Source organism: Trichogramma pretiosum, unplaced genomic scaffold (assembly GCF_000599845.2).
Source record: "Trichogramma pretiosum strain Unisexual culture from Peru unplaced genomic scaffold, Tpre_2.0 scaffold7, whole genome shotgun sequence".
Lineage (NCBI taxonomy): Eukaryota > Metazoa > Arthropoda > Insecta > Hymenoptera > Trichogrammatidae > Trichogramma > Trichogramma pretiosum.
Window position 1 is genome coordinate 693575 of NW_019641639.1, and position 23919 is coordinate 717493.

General features: G+C 40.5%; 1 protein-coding gene across 2 annotated transcripts in view; it reads left to right on the top strand.

Moving 5' to 3' along the window:
• The window catches only part of LOC106656055 (homeobox protein prospero-like), a 30401-nt gene extending 11956 nt beyond the window's left edge, over positions 1–18445 (top strand). The window contains exons 4-5 of one of the 2 annotated variants that reach the window (XM_023459536.1): positions 15130–15289; positions 15484–18445. In XM_023459536.1, coding sequence (XP_023315304.1) covers positions 15130–15289; positions 15484–15663 — 340 coding nt within the window. In that variant the 3' untranslated portion in view covers positions 15664–18445. The remainder of the gene's footprint in view (positions 1–15129; positions 15290–15483) is intronic. The other variant, XM_014376692.2, reaches the window with a different exon arrangement.
• The last annotated feature ends 5474 nt before the right edge of the window (positions 18446–23919 follow it).

Genomic DNA, 23919 nt, shown 5'->3' on the forward strand with positions numbered 1-23919 from the left:
TCGTTACGAAGGTGCGCTAGAATATACAGAAAGAGATGTACTTACAAACCGTGGACTTGATCCTTGACGACTTTGAAATAAAAGGAGAAAGGTCTTGCTTCTACTCAATATAAAAATATACATTCGAGAGAGGAAGAGAGAGAGAAAAAAAAGAAGGAAAAAGATGAGCAAGAGGTGAGTCTGACGTCGACGTCTTTCACTTTAACACTCGAGATTCATACGCGCGCAGAATACAGTTATACAAGAGCAAGAGAAATATCTGCCACCGAAGAGTGAGAAAGAAAAAGAAAAGGGACAAGATCCTCCAGCGGCAAAATGAGCGAAGTCCTTTGAGACAAAGCCGAGTTTCGTGAATAAGGGAAGAAGACGAAGAGCTCAAGAGTACATACGTATGAAGAGAGCCGGTAAACGGGACAGGCCGCGAAAAAAGGGGTTGAAAGGGGGAGAGAGCGTGTATCGCGATTATACAAAACTTATCTTTCTGCTTCTTTTCTAATGAAAAGAACAAGAAGAAGATGATAACTTATTGTAACAAAGTCTTTGAACTCGTCGACTTTTAAATACTTATGTATACTTTAGAGGCCGCCCGGTGCTCCCGCTCCTTTCGGCTATCCGCTTCTCTTTCATTATCGTTATTATTTCGCCGACTGTAAAATATTTTAATAAGTCGAGTAACGAGGCGAAAGACGCCTAAAAGTCGAGATTTATTTTCACCCGATCGATCGGACAAATAGCCCACGATAACAATCGACCCTTTGAAGCAGTCGCGCGCTCGGCAAACAATATTCGTAATGTATACGGCAAAAAGTCCCGAAGATAACTGCATCGCGCCACTTGATACGATCTTTGGCGTGTATGCGCGCCCACACACAGCTACGCGAATAAACTCGAATGTGTACAGAATCCTGCACTTTCTCGAAGTCGCGTACCTATGTAGTGTGCCGCGAAACGATATACAAGGCGATGCCATGCGCTCCGGTATATGTACTTGGGGGAGCTTGCAACGGTAATGCACAAGTCAAAGACGAACGAGAGCCCACTTCTCAGCCTGTTTCGCATGACAAAGCGTAAAAGAAACTCTGTCTCTCTCTCTCTCTCTCTCTCTCTCTCTCTCTCTCTCTCTGCGCCTATCGCGCTCGCTGCTGTTTATTTATACTATGCAACTCTCTTGATATATGTATATGCATCATCCCGAAGCTACTGCATAAGGATGCACAGCGAGTCTCGCTTCGGTATGCAGTTCCGGAAACTTACGTATATCCCAAAGCTTTCGGCCTTTCAAAAAGTATCTACAGGTCGCTACTGCCGCCGCCGCTGCCACTATCTATATATCGTAGCGCCGTACTGCTTGGAAGGATTTTCTCTCTAGCTCCGACTCGGAGGAACTCCAAGCTGCTTCGAGCTCCTTAATTAAAAACTCAGTGCACGGCACAATGGAGTGGTAACTCTTTGGGGTTTTTCTGCAGCTTTGCAGTTATACATATATACCTATCTATATACGTATATATACACGGATAAAGATGATGAGAGAAAGAAAGAGAACTAGAGACACAGACCTTTCGCCTCGCTTTATATCGCGTCGTCCACCTAAGTTTAAGAGCTGCTGCTGCTGCGGACTTTTTCTTTCGCCCCTCAACTTTTCTCTTTCTCTCTTCTCTGCAATTTCGATATATATAGAGCTACACACCCACGGAGATATATATGCATGTATCAAGATGAATGTACGCATTTCGAGGTTTTCGACGAGACTCGTTAACGAGCTACTGTCGAGAAGTTAAGATCTAATCTTTTCTCTTCTCTTTTACTTCTCGTTTCTCTCTACAAGTCGTAGATGCGATCCATCCATCTAAATATGTCGCACTTTGTTTATTTAAATTGCCTCAAAAGTTACTGCTTTACATGGCTAAAATATTTATTAAGTACATCAATTAAGCACGTAGCTAATATTACGTAGGCCTATTAAGTCCTTAGAAAGTGCCGAGCAATTAAGACCGATACCTTGTCTCTTAGCTGCGAATCTCGGGACTCTCGTACGTTAATGAAATCCACCCCTCTCGCGTATGCGAGTACGTATGTTCTGACCTCTTTACACACCTTTCTCTTGCGAGGGTGCGACGACGTAGACGAGCGAGTGTGGCGCATATACACGAGACGGCAACATTTTTCTGTCGCGCGGCAAAAGAAGAAAGCGAGGCACACGCTTACTTTTTTCTTGCTCCCCCGCCACGCACGATACACTCACGCAGTTTGTCTGACCGAGCGTACTCTTCCATTCCTTCTCCCTTTCTCCCTCTTGTTTATAAACGGGCAAACGCTGCCGTGCGCGCTTAATTAAAAAATTACTTAATTACGTTCTTAGGCGCTAATTAGTGACTACTACTGAACGCGACTGCTACACCGTGTATAGACTCTCTCTCGCTCTCTTTCTGTTGCTTCAACTTTCTATCGCTAGGAAACCTTCGTCTTTCTTTCTTATGACGTTTTTTTTTTTTTTACAGCGAGCGCAGCAGCTCGAGCTTTTGCTCGTGTGAGCCGGTAGCTCGCGATCCCCCTTCCTCCTGCCGAGCGGCGCGAGTTGCATCGAGCTTTTTTCTTCCTTTTACCACCGATGTATACTTTCATGTGCATTGAGACTCGCTCACCGCAGTGCTCGAACGCAAACTTTTGCAATAGTCTTTTTTGATCTTGGAAGCGCCGCTGGTCGATTTCGATATTTATGATCAAATATTTATTCTCAAGTTTCTTAAATCTTTGCCTTCTGTTTGCTTTCGAACAACTTTTCGTAATTAGCGATCTCAAGAATTTCTTCCTTTAAAGACGAGAAATGAAAAAACGACTCAACAGCTGAGTACGATTCAATAAAGAATATGATTCAATCTTCAACAATGGCTAATTAACATCAAGAGATGGTATTGAAATGCAAGGGCTTGAATGAATGCAACTCCTGCTGCTGCTGCTAATGTTTGGGCGTGTATATTATAAATGGCAAAAGATACGAATTCGCTTCCTTTCGACTCGTGTATCTATTGTTATGTGCTGCGCTGTTATAACAGCAGCGCACACTTTTTGTTAATTTATATGGTTGACTCTCCTGAAATCTGCTTTTTGGGGTATAGAAAATGAAAAAAATTATGAACATTTTTTTTCACACACAAGCCGCTGGGGGGCGAACTTGTAAAAACTCGCAACCCAAAAATGAACGGTGGCTGGAAATGCTTATTATCTGCGAATGCTTTGCATGCGTCAGATAAATTCACATCTGAGTGTCCAAGAAAAAGACTATAATCGAATTCCAATTTTTTGACTGTCTTTAATATTTCATACGACGTATATTGTGATTCATTCATATCAGATTTTTATTTCATTTTGTGGAAGCTTGGCCTCACTACATGTAGGTGTTGAAGTAGCCGTAGGTTTTTTTCTAACGTTTTAGTAAACGTATTGTATTTTTTATCAAAATGACATACGATTCCAGTGTATTTTTGGATAATGTTGTGAGCAAATCTTTTTGTTTCTTCTAATTTTTCCGGGCTGCCATCTATAAAACACGGGGTGTGAATGGTTCCCATATGTACAAGATGATGTTTACTTATTTTGTTGATAGTGTAGGTTCGGTTACCTGGGGTCACTTCTTCCTCATTAAAGAAACTAGTATTGTGCCATTCTTTTTTTTCTGCTGTTACAACAGCGCAGCATAAAACACTATATACGAAAAAAAAAGACGAGTATCACTACTACCCAGGACGATAGCCGAGCTTCGGAAACAAGAAGAAGAAAAGGCTCGGCCCCTTTTTCTTGTGGTGAGCGCGGGCTTGCGAGTCTCCTTTGCAGCATCAGCATCAACGCCGCAGCGCCAGCAGTAGTCGTGATAATGAGCGCCCGTGCTGAAGGTATTGGCTGGGCGACAGACAATACCTTGGCCGCGGGGCTAGCTATTGCGCGCGCGGGGGTGGTTTCGTTGTGTTTCGAGAAAAGAGAATGAAGTAGGGATGTATAAGGGAGGGAAAAAGTGAGAGAGAGAGAGAGAGAGAGGCTGGAAAAAGCTGGGACAGAGAGGTATCACAGACTTTCTGCTGAAGAGAGTATATAACTCTCGTTGTAAGCAGCAGCGATGCAAGGCTAATCCACGAGCTTTGCAATAAAATGAACATATCTTCAGATCGATTTATTCTTCTCTCTTCCCTAACCCCCCCCTCCTCGTTCGTCTGCACTGCCATTGCTCTGCTCTCGTACTGCTTTTTTTCGTTTGATGAATTTTTCGTACTTATTTCTTGTGAATAGAAAAGTGCATCCTCGTAAGTGAAACAAGAACAAAACAGACTGCCATTGTTGTGCTGTCTCGATTCAAATAATGAAAGTGCATATGTTATTTATGCATTAGAAATTAGAATTCAGAAGAGAGAGAGAGAGAGAGAGAGAGAGAGAGAGAGAAAGAAAAAGGGATAACAAAAAGATAGGCTCAGCGATAGTTGATATATATGCGCGAACCTAAAAAGCATCCGAGGCGAAATAAAAGCAGCCTTGCGTGAGATCGCGCGCACGAGTATATATTATATTCGAAGCGAAGAACGCCAAAATGCATCGCAACTCTCGCGCGCGCAGACTGGTGCAGTCAATCGTTAACCGATGCTACGTAGCTGCGTTTCAGGGTAGAAAGTGAGTGAGCGAGAGAGATAGAGAAGAGAGGCAGTGGTTGTCGGCAGAGGGGTTAAAACCAAAAATGTCGAATGATAATATGTTCCAGTCTAATCGGCTTTGTATGTCGAACGCCGCACACTCGCGCCATACACACACATACATAGATATACCTATATACATGCAGGAGTGCGCCTGTGCGGAGGGCGAGGCGACGCGTATATACGGAAATTTGCGCTTTCTCTCCTCGCTCAGGGCTTAGCCTCGCGCGCGCTATCCCCGCACCGGAGGATTTAATTCGCAATCACGCTAGCCGCTAGGATGCAGAGAGGCAGGAGAGACAGAGAGAGGGCTCGGAAAACAGTTTATCAAAATGAATTAGCCGGCTAACTCTTTATATATTGTAGCCGTGTGCAGCATCGTCGACGAGTACAAAGTTCGACGCTCGAGCTGCGTCTCGTATGCGTACGCCTGTGTGTATGTGTAACGACGATGCTAATTTAGTCGGATCACGGGCTGCTACTGCGCCGAAAAAAAAATACCCACGGATGTATAGCGCGAAAAATTCGCTCGTCTTGTATTAAATTTTTCGATTTAGTTATTATTTTCATCGGTAGATCTATGATAAATTCGACTGAAAATTCGAGGACCGACGAAAAAGAAAAAAATTTCACGTTTCCGCTGCTACATAATCGAAGTGTGCGCAGGGTGCAGTGTCCGCTGGCTGGAGAGCGTCAACTCTGTCATCGACGCCTCTTTCGCAGGGAGCGCGCGCGCGCGCGGTAGTATTGCGGCCTCTTCAAACGTCGAATTGGAAACGCGGCGCGTGAAATTACTGCGCTTCGACCAACATTTGTCCAGCACACGGCCAGGAGTGTGGGGGGAGGGGGCCGCGCTACAGAACTGCAACTGCAATGTTCGACTGCACTGCTGCGTTCACGCACATACAAGCACACACACACACACACACACACGCAGGGCACATGCTTGTCTCTTATAGCCGAATTGATTTCGTTTGAAGCACTATCCATCCGTCCGTCTGTCTATGCGTGCCGCTGAACTCGCACCTTTACTTTTACCTAAAACACATCCGTATTGCGACGAGCGTATTGCGCTCGCGTAGAGAGATCTATCTCTTCTCTACTCTACTCGCTATGCAATGTGAAGCGCGCGTCCGCCGCGCTTTTGCATCGTCCCGCCGGCCTCTGCTACTTCCCTCTTTTTGCCCATAGCAGCATCCCTTTCGATTTTGCGTTTCTCTTCGCTTTGAGAGAAAGATAGAGAGAGAGAATAATGAATCAGTGGTCGTGCAGGAGATATACCAAAGCCCGAAGCGGACAAAAATTCAACTTTTGCCCTTTGCATGTGCTACGGAACGGCCTATCGGTTTTTAGACATATTTCGCTGCTGCCGCCCCACTGCAGTGCCACTGGACGTCTAGCTTGAGACTTCAAGTGATTGTTCTCCAATCGATTAAAACTTGATTTTCTTCCTTGCCTGAGCTGAAATTTTATATAAAAAAAAAAAAAAAAAAAAAGAAGAGTTCATAAGCCCTTAAAATGTATCATCGTTAATATGTTAAGAAATAATTCTTTTGATTGCATATACGTGCAGATTGCAGCAAATATACAAACGAGCACTCGATTCGAAATTTCAAAATTTTAAGCCGATTACGCTCTATACTCCTGTAAGCCCATTATATGCATGCATGTTTCCACGGAATAACATGGAAAATTTTTCGAAAACTCGCGGCAATGTCGACAACTGATTTTTTGACAAGTATGCAGTTGAAATTTCATTCGCTTATACATACCGCCACCATCCGTCCCTCCGCAGACGTTCAAGCCGTCAAAAAGGGATTTTCATTAGCCTTTGAGGTTCGACTAATTTGAGTATAAAATGCGAAAAAGTTCGAGAAAAAAGAGAAGGAGGGACACTGGCGTGCGCGCGCACACACACACGCACACCAACACATACAATCGCGTGTATATATATTACAGGCGGAGCTTCGCAGTCGAACTATCCGATATTTTTGTCAGCAAAACGATATCTAGCTAATTGCATCTGTCCTTTACCCGCGCCTACCAGAAAGTCAGATCAAATGAAATCGCCCTGCGAGATTAAAACGCTTCTTCCTTCGGATCTACCTCTTCCCTTTCTCTTGGTATATACATTCATCCCTTTTTTCTCGTTCGTTTAACAGCAACCACGTCTGTGGGTATTAAAAATTCTCTTCGAGGCTCAGAAAAATCGTTGTATTCGCTATTGTACACGTACCAGTGCAAAAATTGAAAAGCATTTCTCGTTTTTTTATCCGCGAATTCGACTATCCAATGTCTTTGGTTTTTTTTCCAATCGCAAAAGGCTCTTGCATCTAGAGTATGTGCAAAAAATATGCTCGGCGTAGCTCGAAGACAAACGGAACATGCTGGCATTGTAGCTTGTGCCTACTCAAAAGTCAAGTGTGTCGCGAGCACGTTCGAATGTACAGTTACATACGTAAATAAGGATATTCGGCGTATGTATAATTGCAGCTCCTAATGCTCAAGTCGATGCGGGCTCTCGGAGACACTTTGGCGCGCGCTAAAGTAAACTCTTCGCTATCTTACATACGGGTTACCAGTAAGCCGTCGTTGTGAATTCATTGTCGGGCCTTCGCAAGAGTCTATCGTATTGATTTTAGTTGTTTTGGGCTGCTTTCGCTCTAAGACAACTAGACCATTGTACATATGGAGATTCGATCGAACAAATAATGAGTATATACACAATCAATGTTCGGACACATAAGCAAAACTTGTGTAGCTCTAGGACCGATTCGTGTGTATCGTATAAAACAGTCTGCCTATAGGCTCTGAGTCATAATTTGATAATTTTTCGTACGATACATTAAAAGCCACGAAAAGTATACAGAGACAATTTTTTCTTTTTTTACGTTGTCTTTCTTTTTACTACGCGTGTATATACTTCAAGCTATATTGCTTCTAGTTTTTCGATAAACTTTGCCAACTTTTCATCTGTGTAAGCAATGCATAATTTCGGCTGTATAACAAATTACTCAATCGATTTTGCCGTATTTATATTCATGAGCGGTAACGGGTGTATCGTGCGCAGAAAACGAAGAAACGAACAATGTAAAGCTAAAAAAAGCTCGAGTCCAGAGCGCAATGTCAATCAAGCGAAGGGGGGGTTTATCTGTATTTACCTCGAACAGATAAATGTAAAAACTGTTTAAAAGCTTCTTGTAATGAAATATTTTTCAATTCTCCCACGGCAATAGTTTTCTCACAGTCACACCCATCGGCCTGCTCACACCCGCTTGCATACGTTATAATCCTCTATCTCACGAGAAACATAGTCTTTCTCTCTCTCTCTCTCTCTCGCTCTAACTTTGCCGCTCGCGCAAGGGTCGAATTCTCTTTAGACGATCTCTTAGCCCCCGAGAAAAAGAGAGAGAGAGAGATAGAGAATCGAGCGTACACGTATCGTTCTTGCTCAACACGTGCTAACCTAGTGCCCCAGTATTAAAAACATCTACGGCGGAACAGAGGCGCGTAGTCCAAAAAATCACCCCAACGCGCTCGATCAGCTTCGTCTTTTTCGCTCTCTTGTGCAACGCGCCTTTTGTTGCCAACGCATTCGAGGAGAAAAAAAAAGAAAAAGCTTGTACGTGGATGATCGAACGAAAACAAGCTGAACGGCGGACGCACCGAGTCGCAGGGGGGTCGGTCAAAGGGCGAAGAAGATAACATGCGAGAAGCTCTCTCTGCGAAGAAGAAAGTAGCGAGCTGGCAATAGTTTTTCGCGGGGTATCTTTATTTTGGTAAACACAAAGAGACATTTGGCTGTCAGGCTGTTTTCTAGAACGTAAGCTTACGCAGCCGCTTCGAGAGTCGCGTTGGAAGCAAACTATGTCGGTTTATGCCAAGCGATTAGATTGTCTCAAAGGGATGGATGAAAAAATGAGTGCGTGCACTAGTTAGAAGTTTTTACTCTTGCTCGAAGCTTCTTTAAGCAGAAGGAAAATAGCGGCGACCTTTTTGCGATATTTAGCGCGAGGAGTGCGTTTTTATCGCGAAACAGCCCGTATGCGCGTGTAGACTGCTTGCATCGAGTTCATTGAGAAAAGGTTGCATACACACAATTTAAAAATAAACTCCGATTCTTAGCTCAACGAGTTTATAACGCGATGATGAAAATATCTCGCCAACTCGATAGCCTCTGCATATCCCTACTTGCAATTGTTCGTACTGCTGTTGACTGCGAACCGTAAATGATGTAACGCGTTTATCGGATGCATCCTACGTACCTCGGATTTTCTAGCCTGATGAGCTCCGTTTTCACAATTTATAAATACTTTTACGTTACTTTCGCAGTTCATTCATTGAAAGTATTGAGAAAGAAAAAGTTGAGGTCAATTAATTCAACTTATATCTTTTATTTGTTTTTTTATTATATAAGCAGCAAACTCGCAGTATCTATAGTCCACGAAAACCAGTTTATATGAATGCGCAAAAATCAGCTTTACTGACGGGTAATATCTTATGGACCCCATCGCGTTGTTCTATACATTTTTGTCTGCAGTCTTTATGTGAGTATAATCTCGTGCAGCGAGTCCATTACAATAAAGACGAGGTAAAGCGTAAAAAGTACAGAATTTCGCTTCAAAGTCTTCCAAGTCCTTTCACTCATTTCAATAATATCCCGTACAAGCCCATAAAGAACAACGACGAATTCGTTATCGACTTTGCACACCCGTGCAATGGCTTATCTCCGCTGTGTTATTTTTTGTCTACTTAAATCGAAGGATTCAATAGAGTATGTAATATGCCGCGTATATAAATAGGGTCACTGGTTTTCATCTAGTTGTCGACGTGTATATATATATGGACGCGCATAAGAGCCCCGAGAGCAGATGTGCAAAATTTTCAAGTCCCGCTTCGTGTACGGACCCCGTATATATGTTTTCGAGTTCCCCAGGGTGTGCAAAAGTGAACGACAAGACAAAAAGAGAGAAAGAAAGAGAGAGAGAGAGAGAGCAATGTCTCTTCTTCGGTGTATACTAGGCTTGGCTACCGTTGCAGCACGAGCTAATCGTTCGCGATCGCTTTCGTTTCTCATTTTTCTCGTGTTCGCTATTGTCCGCCTGTATATAGCAGTGCATTATAGCGCGTGCCCGATTCGCCGTCAACGGCAATTTTTTCCCCGAAAACATAGGCGAGAATTTTTTCTCCCCGCGTCGTGGAGCTCGCTCGCCAACGACGCAGGCATCATCGATAAAAAAAGAAGAACCAAATTCGCGTAAAATATGATGTCCACAAAGTATAAAGTCCATATATTCGTGTACTTGTTTAAGCAGAGTCGCCGCCGCTGCTGCATGCACATCGCAGCCTGTGTGTGTCGGCTCGGTATATTATTTCAACCTCAAAAGCAACATTGAAATTTTTGCGTCTACAAGAATGCACACAGGTAGACACGGGGCTCTGCAGCCGGTATCACTTTGGAGACGAAAAGTAGTAGGGCGGGGGGGAGGGCGCGCGCCGTAGATGCATTATCTCAAAGCTCTGTGCGAGTGAGTGTCCATCGATCGTTGCACTTTTCACGTGATAAAAAGTAAGCGACGACGTCGACAGCGAGGCGACAAAAACAGCGTTTATATATATAACCCAGGCGAGAACACGGCCGGAGCCAAACGTGGACTCTCTAAGTGCATCGTTTACGTGCGCATATATATAATGGCAAAAAAGGGTTTGGCAGTTCGCGAGCAACCAAGAGTGAAACTTGCTCAAAGCGCTGCTGCGGCTGCTGCAACTGCAGCTTAGTCCAGACTTGGATACGTGCTGGCCGTAAGTTCACGGCTTATCGAGCTCGTTCTCTATGCAAGAGGCGCGCATCGCCACTGCTTTCCAGGCATTTTTTGATTTTGTTATCGGCCTCATTCATCGGGAATACGTACGTACGTCTGGCATCATCGGGCCAGTGCAAACAATCGAAAGCGATTAGTAAATATGTGCGTGAAATAAATAGGCGTAGTCGGCCAGCAAAGTGCTGCACGCGCGTTATATTCTCAATACGTCATTCAATTTTCATATATCAAGGGAATACGAGACAGTGCACGTGTGCGCATCTTTCTGCGCTCGCACGGAACAGAACAGCAGCCGAGCATCCAACATCTCGACTGGCATCATCTAAAAAAGTATTATCATGATAATAATAACCAAGAGCAAGAGAGTTGAGCTCGAGCTGCTTTATATATATGTATATAAACGCCATGAAAACATCAAGCTTTAATCCGAGCAAACTTTGGGAGCCGCAAAAAAATCCGAGTGATTGAGAATCGAGATGCACGAGAGAAAGAGAGAGAAGTCCTGGACTACGGCCATCAGAAGAGCACCACCAATAAGGGTGGCCAAACCAAGGGGGAGACTCGTTTACAGTCGATTCTTATATGCGAAGAGAGAGAGAGAGAGAGAGCGGGCAAAGCATCGCGAAAGGCAAGCCAGATGCAAAGGGGAAAACGAGACGTCTATGCAGAACGCTATAAGGACTGCAGAGCGCACATAGCCGGGCAAAAAAGTATTCATTGTAAGATTGGCGCGTGTACGACTCCTGCTTACCCCTACCCCTGCGCGACTTGCACGTAGCACACACACACACACGCATACGCACTGCGATGTTTTTTCTTTTTTCTTTATAAAATTTGTGCATGTGTGTGCGCCCGATGCTTCGTTGCTTCGTCCCATTGCAATTGTGCGCAGACGCGCACGCATCGGCGTACGTTATATACCGAGTGATTTCGCAAAAGCCAAGACACTTGATTGTCACTGGCTGCAGCACGGGGCACATCTGCCGCACGGTATCGCCGCGATACGTACTAGCAATTTTCCATCAACTGCCTGTGCTCGACTGCGTAGACGACAAATATTGATGCGCTTCGCCGTGTTGCATTGAAATTTAAGCGAGGATCAATTAACTCGTCTTAATTTCGTTATTTATTAATATACACGAATGTGGGCTCGTTCGGGAATAAAGAATCGCTAAAACGCGTTGATTAAAATCCAAGACGCCCGAGATACTCGGCGATTTTCTATACCACGCTCAACATCAAACCGTCGTTAAACTAATTAAATAAAGAGCAGAAAAAAGTACGTACGTGTCTCGCATGTACACACATAACGTAGCTCTACGTAATTTATATACATTCGTGAAGAGCGGGAAAGAACGAGGTTCACGCTGCAACGAGCTAATCGTTTGATAAGGCGCGCCAAGCAGCAGCAGTGCCTCAATGATGTACGTCGGAGCAAAGGTTGCCTCGTGCGAGCAGCAGCAGCAGCAGCCTTGCCTCGCATACACACAGTCGTGCAAGCTCGCGCGAGCAGAATAAAAAGTCACACGTGTGAGAAGCGTTGCTCCGAGCGAGAGGCTTAATTACCAATTAAGAAGAGCAGCACGTCGTCCGCCAATGCTATACGTATACGTGTGTATAATATTCGCGCACCGGCATCTCTGGTTCGACGCCTTTCACATTGAAATCGTAGCACCCTCGCTGAATAGAAGCGTTACGCGTGAATTTCATGCCTTACAAGACGCTAACATTTATAAGCTCGCGCGCGCGCATGCCACACACGCGCCCGCGTTCACATTCACACGTCTCGACGCGTCTTTTCGAGCCATGCTCTGCGATGCTCTCTGTAGCGAGGCTCCGTCGTCGTATATAGCGTACAACGTAGGTGTGCGAGCGCACTTTATTTTCTCGCTCTGTTTTTTATTTATTTTTTTTTTTTCATGTCGCTACTGCTGCACCCCCTCGACGCCAAGGTGCATCGTTGCGCGCTTCGCCTTTCAAACGAAAGCTGCTGCTGCTAGCCTCGTGAAATTGCCTTGATATGTCGCGGCAATTACGCTTCTCACTTTCTGAGCTGCATGCGCGAAGCGATACATGCACGCACTCGCGCTACACATTCGCGTTAGCGATATATATTCAACGCATTTGCGTGTTGATGCGTTTTCTTATTAGTCTTAATTACACGAGTTGCTCGGGGAGAAAAAATTTCTCATTGTCCCCGAGTAATGTTATTCTAACTTATTGAAAAGTGCAGTTGCGTAACCAACTTGGCGTACTACGCTAGGAAAAAAGTCTGACTTTCCCCAGCGCACGAGTCGAGTTAAATACGATCGCGAGTAGAGAGAAAAAATGACAAATCCCGCCAAAAAGTCGCTTTTTTGTTAGCGCTGCGACCCTCCTTTCGCAGGCCAACCTCCGTACGTACGGTAGAATATACATGGATGTAGATGAAAGAGCGAGAGAAACGAAACCCCTCAGGTGTACGGCTAATTGTTTTTGAAACGTCTTGTGTGCGCGCGAAATACGACTTATCACTCTCTTTCTTATAATAGAGTCGCCTGCGACACAATGAACTTTGGGCGTTACCGGGGACTTTAAAAACATCTCGGCTTTCGTTCTCGTGGGAAACCAAGACGGTAGCACCGATGTGTTTGTGCGTGTGTCGCACTGTTCATACATAAGGGGTGTACAGCTACGACGTCGACAACTACTTCTGACGACCGTTGAGAGTACGAAGGGAAAGACATTTTTCAGACTCAAGACCGGCTCTAGTGGCGTAGTAAGAAAGCGCGCGCATTGATTACACATACGTTCTCGCTCTCTCGGTTTCGGAGGGGGAACACCGTTGCGAGAGAGAGAGGCTTGCTTGCAGCGCGCTGCAACTGCTATATATTGACTCTCACTGCCGCAACTTTTGTACAGAGGGTAGAAAGACGAGTACGTGAAATTCAAGACGTTGACTGTGTGCGCATATACCTACCTACGTACACAATTCCAACGACTTTTGACGCCATCGTGTGCGCTGCTAAAACTTAAACATTATGCGCTGAGCCTACCCCCTTGGAGAGACTTCGGGACGATGCTGCTGCGAGGAAAGTAACCGTAGACGCGGCTAATGAATTTGTTCGAGGTGAATAACATCAAACCGTTTCTCGAGCAAGCAAAAGAAACTTATCTTCTATCCTTGTAAAGCGATCTAAGTCAACTTTTTTCGAATATCAAAACACGAGCGAATAGCAATTGCTCGAGATAAAATCTAACGTTGTATCTATAGCATCTCAATGAATACAGTTTAAAAATTGATATCTCGACAAAATTGATTCTTAAGGAAATTCCGAAAAGGTATAAAAAAGTACGCCAGACCACGTCTTCACTGCTACTTTAAAGCCTTGAAGAGGCTTATTACGATCCTAATTATCGCTGTAATTTCATAATAGAACGCCAACGCAGCAAGCCGCGCAATCCGCTCGCTCGCTGAGCGCTTACGTGCGCGAGCCCACGCCCTTTTTTCCTTCTCAAGTGTCTATAACGCGCGCACCTATGTATATACGCGACTCCCTCGATGAAAAAAAAAGAGTGGCAAATCTCGCGCTCGGCCACTTTTTCCAGCTCGCTCTTCTTCGCTCGGTACGTCACTTGCCTGAGGTGCATCTATATACGCGTAGATTTATACATCCGATGCGCCGGTATTACGTCTGAAAATCAGCCCTTTTCTCTGACGGCGATAAGAGAGACGACAGCGCGGCGCGAACGAGAGAGACGATGGGTGCTGGCTTTAATTAGACACTCTAGGTGTGCGCGCGCGTCAAGCTCCGATACAAGCTCCGAACGCTTCGCTGGCTAAGGATCATAGAGAACGCGGAATGGCTTATTCGAGTGCCTCGGCACATTCTCGGCGCGCGCGAGATTGTCGCATCAGCATCGAAGATGAGCATCATATATAATGCCATGCGCACACGTACATGTATACACGCGCATAGAGACGTCGAGCCGTGCAGTCAATGTGTTTTCGTCTTTTTTTTTACCCGCACTCTCTTTCGCCTTTTCTCTCTTATCGCGCGTCACTTTGAAAAAAGGGCCTCGAGGATCATCAGACGTTGACCTCGCTCGACGCTCCGGATTGTTCTAATTAGCTCAAAAGAAAGAGATGTACACGAGTGGTGTACGGAACGGAGTATCTGCATCTCTCGCCCGTCGAGAGAGAGACAGAGAAAGAGACGGCGGCTGCCAAGTATTCCATATTGCACGCGCGATCGCTTGTGTGCGCTACGTCTATACACTTGGAGAGAGACAAGCGCGTGTGTCTTTTGTGCTCTTGCCACGCTCGCGCATACGAAGAAACCGTCCAAGCATTAACGAATAATAAGAGAAGTTTCAAGCTCCGTGTGTACATTCGCAACTCGTTCGAATGTTGGTAGCAAAAATTGATGCTCGATAAGATCTCGTTAGCTGCACTGCATATGCCTATCCCAACGTATACGCTTCTTTTACCCTTCGAGTGCGCTATCGGGTTCACTCGAGCTTCGTCTTTCGCATTCTTCAATCGTTATTCATTTTTTTTTTTTTCATTCAAGCAATAGCAATAAATAACGTTGTTAATGCAGTTTGTTGCTTAGAAACCAACTAACCTACTGTTATTTTCATTTCCGCAGGGAGTTCTACTACATTCAAATGGAGAAGTATGCGAGACAAGCAGTGGCCGAAGGCATCAAATGCGTCGAAGACCTTAAGGTCGTCGGAGATTCTGAGATTTACCGGGTGCTAAATCTTCACTACAACCGAAATAATCACATTGAGGTATGGAACCCACAGGTGCGCAACTGGCACAATACAGAACACGCGCTCGCTGTTGTTTTTTTTCCATTCTTTTGTTTATCAGTACCCAACTTCATCAATTTCATACTTTATTTTCATTAGTCTTATTACTGAGCTTTAATCATTTTTGGTAAAATAACTCATCATAAGTGACAATAATAACTAACGATCGTTTTTTGGTATCATTGCAGGTACCATCGAACTTCCGAAAGGTCGTCGAAGAGACTCTCAAAGAGTTCTTCAAGGCGATCCAAGGTGGTAAGGATACGGAACAGTCCTGGAAGAAATCCATTTACAAAGTGATCTCAAGGCTGGACGATCCTGTGCCGGAGTACTTCAAAACTCCCAATTTTCTGGAGCAACTCGAGTGAAGGAAGCCGCGCGGCCACTCACTTTACGCTCGGTTGTTACTGCATTAGAAAAATGGGATGAAACACGTCGCTTCGTCGTGGCCTATCAAAACTTTAATAGAAAAAGGAAAGCCCTCGCGCGGCTACTTTTTCTACTAACTACTACTAATGCTACTACTACTACTACTGCTAGTGCACCACTGCAACTACGGAGAAGAGGACTACGAGCAGGGATCATCGCGACGATTCAGTGCATCGCAACAAAACTATCGCTAAGTAACAAAGTTGGTTTGGAAAAAGCCAATCAGTACGAGATATACATAAGAGCTATAAGTCCTCCCTTAACTATAACGATATGGTTGAACGTATTACAAATATATATGATATAGCAGGTATCCTTAAAGTTTCGAAAAAAAGTCACGTAATTAAGCGAACAAACCAAATAACTGAGCGTGATGTAAGCCAAGAGTGAACCAAAGGTCGCGCCGTCGCAGAGAGACGCTCAGGGACTGAGTCGAGCTTCGAAACGGAAAGCTCGATGACAAAAAAATGACGCAAATAATTGCAAACAGCGACGACCATAAAAAAGCGGAACAAAATATAGTGTGATTGAACGTAAACAATGTGTAGATATCACATGGATAATGAAGTGTTGTTTGTCAATTACAAAAATGAAACAAAAACGTTTGTGTCGCCGCGTCGTTGTGATATATAAAATATTGAGCTGTTCTCCTGCGCGGCGCTCGAATTTCGCCTTCGTGGACTCTTGAAGCAGTGTTCTAAAATTGGTCTCGTGATACGTTTACGATAAAGAAAACGAAGAAGACGATACGAAGATCCGCCGTCAACGCATCGAAGCGATAAAAAAGGGGACACGAAAGCGTTACGCAGTTTTATTAGTTCAGTAAGTCAGGTGTTGAATGGAAGAACGATTATCGATGCATGTCGTAATTGATAAAGAAACGTGGGAAATTCTGAGGAAATTATTTAGCGCCGTTTGTACAAATGCAAAGAAAATTATCGATTTAAATAACTTTAAGCTTGTTTAAAAAACACAGAAGCTACGTTATCTGGTTAATTACTTTTTTAATGGTAAAACATAATCGATAAGACCCAATTTTTAAGTACATGGTGAAATCGTGTAATTACAATTTTAAAGTGAACTCAGCAAAACGTACTCGAATTCGTTACTGAGATCGATCTAGCGTTGAAAGAAACAATGAAATTTTTACTTTTGCACTCAAAATCGTGTTCATACACAAATCTTAAGGCTCTGACAGTGATGTCAAATGAATGCTGTCCGCCTTCATTTGATATCATTGTTAATGCCGATATGATTTTTAAAACTATCTGTGGAATTTTGCTTGTCTAATATTTGGCGAAAAACGTTTGATCAATTTTGGTTCGAGCACGTAAAGGTGCAGATCCTTGAGTGTACAAAATCATATGTTTTGAGTCAAAAATTAGAAACGAATGATTTTTATCATTTTTAATTCTCACAAAACTTCTTTTCATTGTTAGGAATAAAAAATAAACATATCTTTACACACAAAATCAAACATGACACATTTTATATAAACACATTTAAAGGTTTAAAAAAAATGAGTTTTATTCGTAAACTTACTATCTTAATCGTTCAAAACCTCTTTAGAATCTTCGAAAATTAAAATGTTGATTTGATTTAATATTTATAAAATTTGTCGAAAGTTTCGGAAATTTTCTTATTCGCGAATTGTATGCAAAATTATAAACAAGTCAATAGCAAAAATGTAAGCATGTTTCAAGCCTTAAATTATAAGTTGTACTAAAAATTTATCTAAAAAGCGGCGTCCTATAATTGGTTCGATTATATAAAAAAAAACGACAAAAATGTTAACTAACCAGACGCGGGTACGTATCTATCAAGAGTAGATTATAATACAAAGAAGATGAAATGAATGAATATTTATACGGATAAAAAATGATTATATATTAAAATAAATTGATTTTAAAAATTCATATGTATAGAATTAAACGAAAATTGTTTTTCGTTAGATTGTACAATGTATTAAGTACTAAAATACACTTACACTTGACGAAACATTGTCCACATTTTAAGTGTTATAAAAATCACGCACAAATGGAGTCAAAAAATTACACACATCACATTCATAAACGAAGCACGTGGCTGTACAATTACAGTACATTACCCGGTCTTTCAGTTCGTTTGAAAGATCGCACTTTGTAGATATTTTTTCGCTAAATAATATGCAAATTACGGATATAAATATTTATAAAATATATATTTATAATTTTAGTTACTAATATGATCCGAGCTAATTACATTGATTTTTCCATTGAGTATCACGGATGTAATAGCAACACTTTCGACGATGATATTGTCATATCCACAAAAATAACATCGCCGAAAGTTCTCTTTACAATTGTACAAGATGATTATATTTATTAGATAATTTTGCAATCGCACGATTCAGCGTTATTTTGATTATTACGAATTTGCAAATAATTAAGCAATGTCCAGTCTCTTAAGATTATTATTTATGTGATCGGCGTATTCAATATTTACTTTTTATGTCTCACTTCTGCCGCTTGATTATTTGATCTGCGTTTGATTTTCCGTTTACAATTAACTTCTTTATAAATGCTGTATTTTAGTTATTATTTTTGATCTTGTATAATATTATAGTTATTGATTTTTATATTATAATTTCATGTAGCATGACACCACGCGTATACACTTTTTTGCAAGCGGTGAGTCTTAACCTAGTCACGAGTCACTAAATTTTTAATTAATTAATATGAGCCGATTTATTAGTTTTTATTTATGATTTATTATTATTATCATTATTATTACTATTATTATTATTATTATTATTACTATTATTATTATTATTATTATTATTATCATTATTCGCATGATTATTGGTATTATTATCATTATTATCACTTAAATAAAACAAAAAATAATGAATATGCAATGTATTTATTATGATTTATCATTTTAAACCCAATTTCCTTTTTCCTAAAAATTATTTAAATTATGTGTATTTTTTAATGCTTTGCTTAGTTATGATAAATGGGTTTTATTTTTTAAAGCTTGAATATATGCTCTTGAAATGTGGTTACCACATATTCAAATTGGAGTCGAAAAAAAGAAACTCAATTGGTTAACGTTGCTCTGTTTGCTGTCAAAGAACGTCTCGGCCTACGTTTTGGAATCGCTAACGTCTCGCGTTCGAAAGACTTGCATTTAATCAATTTTCAGTGCTGCGCCGCAAATCCAATCAAGAAACCCCGACCAGTGCGCGCGCGACAAAAGAAACTATTTAAATATTTTAACAAAAAAAGATAAAAAAAATTCGCTGCTCGGCAGACGTGAAACAAAGAATGAATGAATTCCTCGTTCGATTTTGGCCTAACGCGAGAGAGTGATAAATATTTCAATGAAGAAAACAAAATGTTTCGGTACTATTAATATTACTATTATGAAATAATACTATTAGTGGCATGTACATATTTTATATAAATAAATAAAATAAATAAAATTAAGGACATTCTTTATATATGTACATGTAAAGAATGTTTGGATTGTGGCATTTTCGTCGTTTGGTCTAAATTGATAAACATTTTGTGCCTAAAAAAACTTATTACGCGCAAAAACGCGTGTCTGGTTCAGGATCTATAACAATGTCGCGATTTTTTTTTTGGATTTGCGATTCAGCGGTGCTTTCAAACGCACGCAGTCTCTTGGACGAGTGACGGTATGGAACGACACAGTTCGGCAAAATGTTCCTAAAAATCAAAATTTATTTAATATTAAATTACAAAAAAGATGATGTGATGGACGTAAAAAAGTTTACACTTGACAATGCAACAGAGTACGTTGATTGAAAACAATTTTTTTTGATAACACTATGATTGAATTTTAATACATTCATATACAACCACACAACAAACATATTAATTAAATTTCAAGAAGTGTTATTAAGGTAGTGTAAAAAAGGGACGCCGCTAAATTTCTAAAATATTTTTTTTAAATAATTTAAACGTCTCATAACTAAATTCGTAAAAAATAAAAATAAATCCATATGAATCGTATGGAGCAAGATCGGTAATAAAATTTGATGATCTAAGAGAAATTTCCCATTTCACAACGAGATGCGTCGATCTTGAGGTTCAAGTATAGCAAACTTGAAAGAGTTGTCGAAGGTTTAACGGCAAAATCTTCTTCTTCGTTAGAATATAAGAATACTTGAAACGATACCAATGCTAATCGTGCATAAATAAAAATTCGAATCATGAAAATATTTGGGGGGATGATGCCTTTTCATATCTTTAGAACAATCCCTGATTAGCATCAATAAAACTGAAGTTACATGCGATAGCGATGGCTGAATTTTAGTGAGCGCGTTAAAGATTTCATTGAAAACACGCAGCAAGATGCTAAATTATGAAAACATCATAGGTGTTCGAAACGATATCACGAAAAGCGTAAAGTTTTGAGTAATATAGTGGATAATGTTAAATACTTGCAAACTATAATTACAAAATATTTAAATATAAATACACGACACATGAATACCTATAAAGATAAATTAAAACGTGGTACAGGAGTACATAAACTACCTTTAAAAACTAATAAACTATTGATAACGATGATTATTACGATTCTTATACAAAATATATAAATATATATATATTATAAACTACGAAGTTTTCGCGTTTAAGGAAGTGATATAGATGATGCGAGATATTATAATATGGGCATGAACGATTGCCACAGAATAAAAATATTATAACCCGTAAACATAGAGATTTCAAAGAGAAAACAATTGAAGAGTTGTGGCGTGAAAAAAGAAGCGTATTTCTCGACTACTAGGAGCATATTGATGAAAAAAGAAGAAAAATAACTTTGAAAATATAATAAATATGTAAACAGTGTTTGCGTCAACACGCGATAATATGATGCACGTATGCATCCGGGATGAAAAAAATGAAAGGAGACTTAATGCGAACACGGAGGGTGCAAAGTTTTTCTTCGTTTTTTCGTAGCGCTAGGGCAAACAAAAAATTATATAAGAAATGAAAGCATGCCCTCCGTGCAATTATAAATTGCTTTAAAAAGTCGTGTGATTGCTTGTAAGATTTTAAGAATTGGAGGAAAACTCAAAGGAATTAAATTGACGTAGTAAACGAGATAAAAAAACTCAAATTTAATAAACCAAAAAAGGGCAAGAGATGATTTAAGAAGCTAAAAGTAAATAAAAAATCTTTTGAACAAAATGCTAGTCGATGAATACATATATAAATATAAATACCTATATATATATGCGTACGTCATATGTATGTGGATATATATAAAAAATGCGTGCGTGAAAGATTTTAGATGTAAAACCGTGACATAAAATTATTATGGGATTTTAGGTCAGTGTAAACCAAATAAAATGTGCATATATCGTGTGCGTGCTTATTATAAATAAAAATTATTGTGCGTGATGATAGAGAAAAATATTAGAGACGAAGGTGAAAAAAATGGCAAATTGAAACTGTGAGAGAATGAAAGAATGCGTTATGAAATTTCGACGTAAACCAAAAAGTAAGAGAAAGAGACTAATCACTACGTTTTTAAAAATTATGAAAAGAAAAAATTAAAAGTTAAGTAAAAAAATTAAGACACTCGATTTGCGTGTGCGCGTTACGCCAACTCGATTGTTGACATCGCGTGAAACAATTTTTTCTGTGTGATAATCTCATTAAACGCATAGCGTGGTTAAGCCTAAACGAAAAGATGAAAAAGAAAAGAGAGCTGCGACTTTAATTAGAAGAAGGAGGTAAAATTCGGTTATCACCTGCAGAGACGGATATGGTTAATGACGCGGTTTATATGACGATTTCCGATATGTTTATGTGAATGGACAAAAGATAAATGACAATTTCCAGAGGGGATGAGCGGCACGAGCCACACGCCACACACTTGCACGTGGTTGAATTTTATTCATTCTTTCGCGCCGCGATCGATCTATATACCAATATAATACAATATAATTGACAGATCATGCTGAACCGTCGACGTTACTACTCCGGTTCTCGCTTATATATATAAATATAATAAATCGACTCGTTTGCGTGAGCATGATTACTTTTTCCATGTATTTATAATGAACTCACAGATTGAATATTAATTTTCTTCGTAATTTGTGCACAGTCGATACTCCTGTCACGATGACGATCTTTAACTAAACTCAATCACTTTATTATTTGAAATAGGTATAACATGTGCGTCGGAAGAGTCTGTCGATACTCCAGCTCTTCATACGGTGATAGCAAACTTTTTCGGTTTTAAAAAGGAATCAAGCTCATTCGCGATGTCGTACGTTGCTTCATTCAAAGATACGCTTCTTTTTCTATCGAATATTTATATTCGACAATTTTTATCGATTTATCGTTAAACAGATATACACCGAGTATTTTTTTATACTGTCGTTCGTGCGTGTGAATAGATGAAAGGATAAACTTCGCGCAAACTTTGGCTGCTCATTCCTTCGAGAAATGTGAAATAAATCGAATGCGTCAGAAATTGAAAAGGTAAGAATTCAACCCATCTTTAAACGTAAAAGTAAAGAAAGGTGCGATCTCTGGTTTGACTAATGTGGATGGTAAAAAAGCGTTTGGGAGTCAAGTGTCCTTGATGCGACCGTCGTTCAAGCCGTAAATCTCGCGATCTCGCCATGACGCAGAAAAATAATATCCCATCGCTGCGCCATTAAAACGTAATCGCTGTTGCAAATACACAAAGTGTGCATTCAACCTACAATTGCTAAAGGAACGCACTCATAATTCTACATAAGGGTCATCAAAATTCAAAAACGTAAATTTTACGCAAAATTTTAATCAAATTCCAAAAAACCAGCGATTTTTGGACTGAGTTCGGAGTCATTTCATAGGCTGGAAACGTTCGGCGCAAACCGATCCTAAAAAAGACGAAAAAAGCGAGATGCGACGAGGATAATTAAAAAATAAAAGAAATTTACCAAGAGATGATGATGTTAGTGATAGTGTACGAATAAGTGAGTGAGTGAGTGTATTTAAAAGCAAAAAATTTAATAAAGTATCAGGCATGAATGAGTGTTGCAAAGCGTGAGCGACAACTATGATGAAAAAAATTATACAGAGCAAGCCAGCCTCCTTGCCTACCGGGAGGTTCGCTAATATATTGTAAAAAAAAAAACAACTTTAGTATGTGAATAAATTTAAAGGACTACAAAAATGAAGTGATTGAACAAATTATAGTATCCGTTAAGTGTAAAAAGTAAGACGAAACGATGAAGATGTAGACGAAAAGGAAAAAAAATTTAAGTCGTTAAAGTTATTATCATTCTTCGTGGACAATTATTCTTTGGCAAAACTCTTTTGGCATTATGTAGAACATGAAACGGAGACACATACACATTTATATAAAACGCACTTTTGGCAAAAAACGTTTGAGTGTATCAAGATTGACGTGAGTTCAGAGTGAATGTTGAGTGAAAAAATTACATTTTCGGAATTGAGCGTGTGAATGAGAGATTGAATGAGATTGGAATCTATATGGTTCCGTTGACGGCGTATACCAGAGAGAAAATGCTGAGATAATGGAAGAGAAAACGCATCTGATTAATAGACTTAAATAACTGAGAGGCACTATGCACTCGGAGACTACGAAGAAAAATAAATAGGGATATGGTTGAATTAACATTACCTTCAAGATGTATAATGACCAAAGAAAACGTATTATTAGAGAATATTGTAAAAAAATGCAAAAACGCATAATGAAATTTAAAAGTTCCTGGGAGAGGCTCTGATTTACCGGGCTCTCCACGACTCAACTCGAATTTTTATTTTACATTCTGTTTTGGACAATAAAACATGTTATAAATGATAAAAAAAATTTTGCTATTTCGGCTATACTTCAGGCATGTTAGATACGAATATTATAAAATCTTATTTCTTGCGCATATTAACCGTACAAGTCCACGTACATGACATCGTCGAGGAAAAGAAAGAATCTTTGCAAAAAGCGAAAAAGTGAGTTTGACATCCAGCTCGAAAGCTCGAATTTGGCACCGTAGATAATAATGTAAAATGCGAACAGTGATAAAGATGCTCGCAATTGAAAGAAAATCCGTTGAAATAATAAACATAACTAGACTATATGTTAAGAAAAGAAGGATGAATGCGAATCAACAGACAGTGGGAGTAGCATAAATATGTGTATGTACTTTTTAACAGATAAAAACT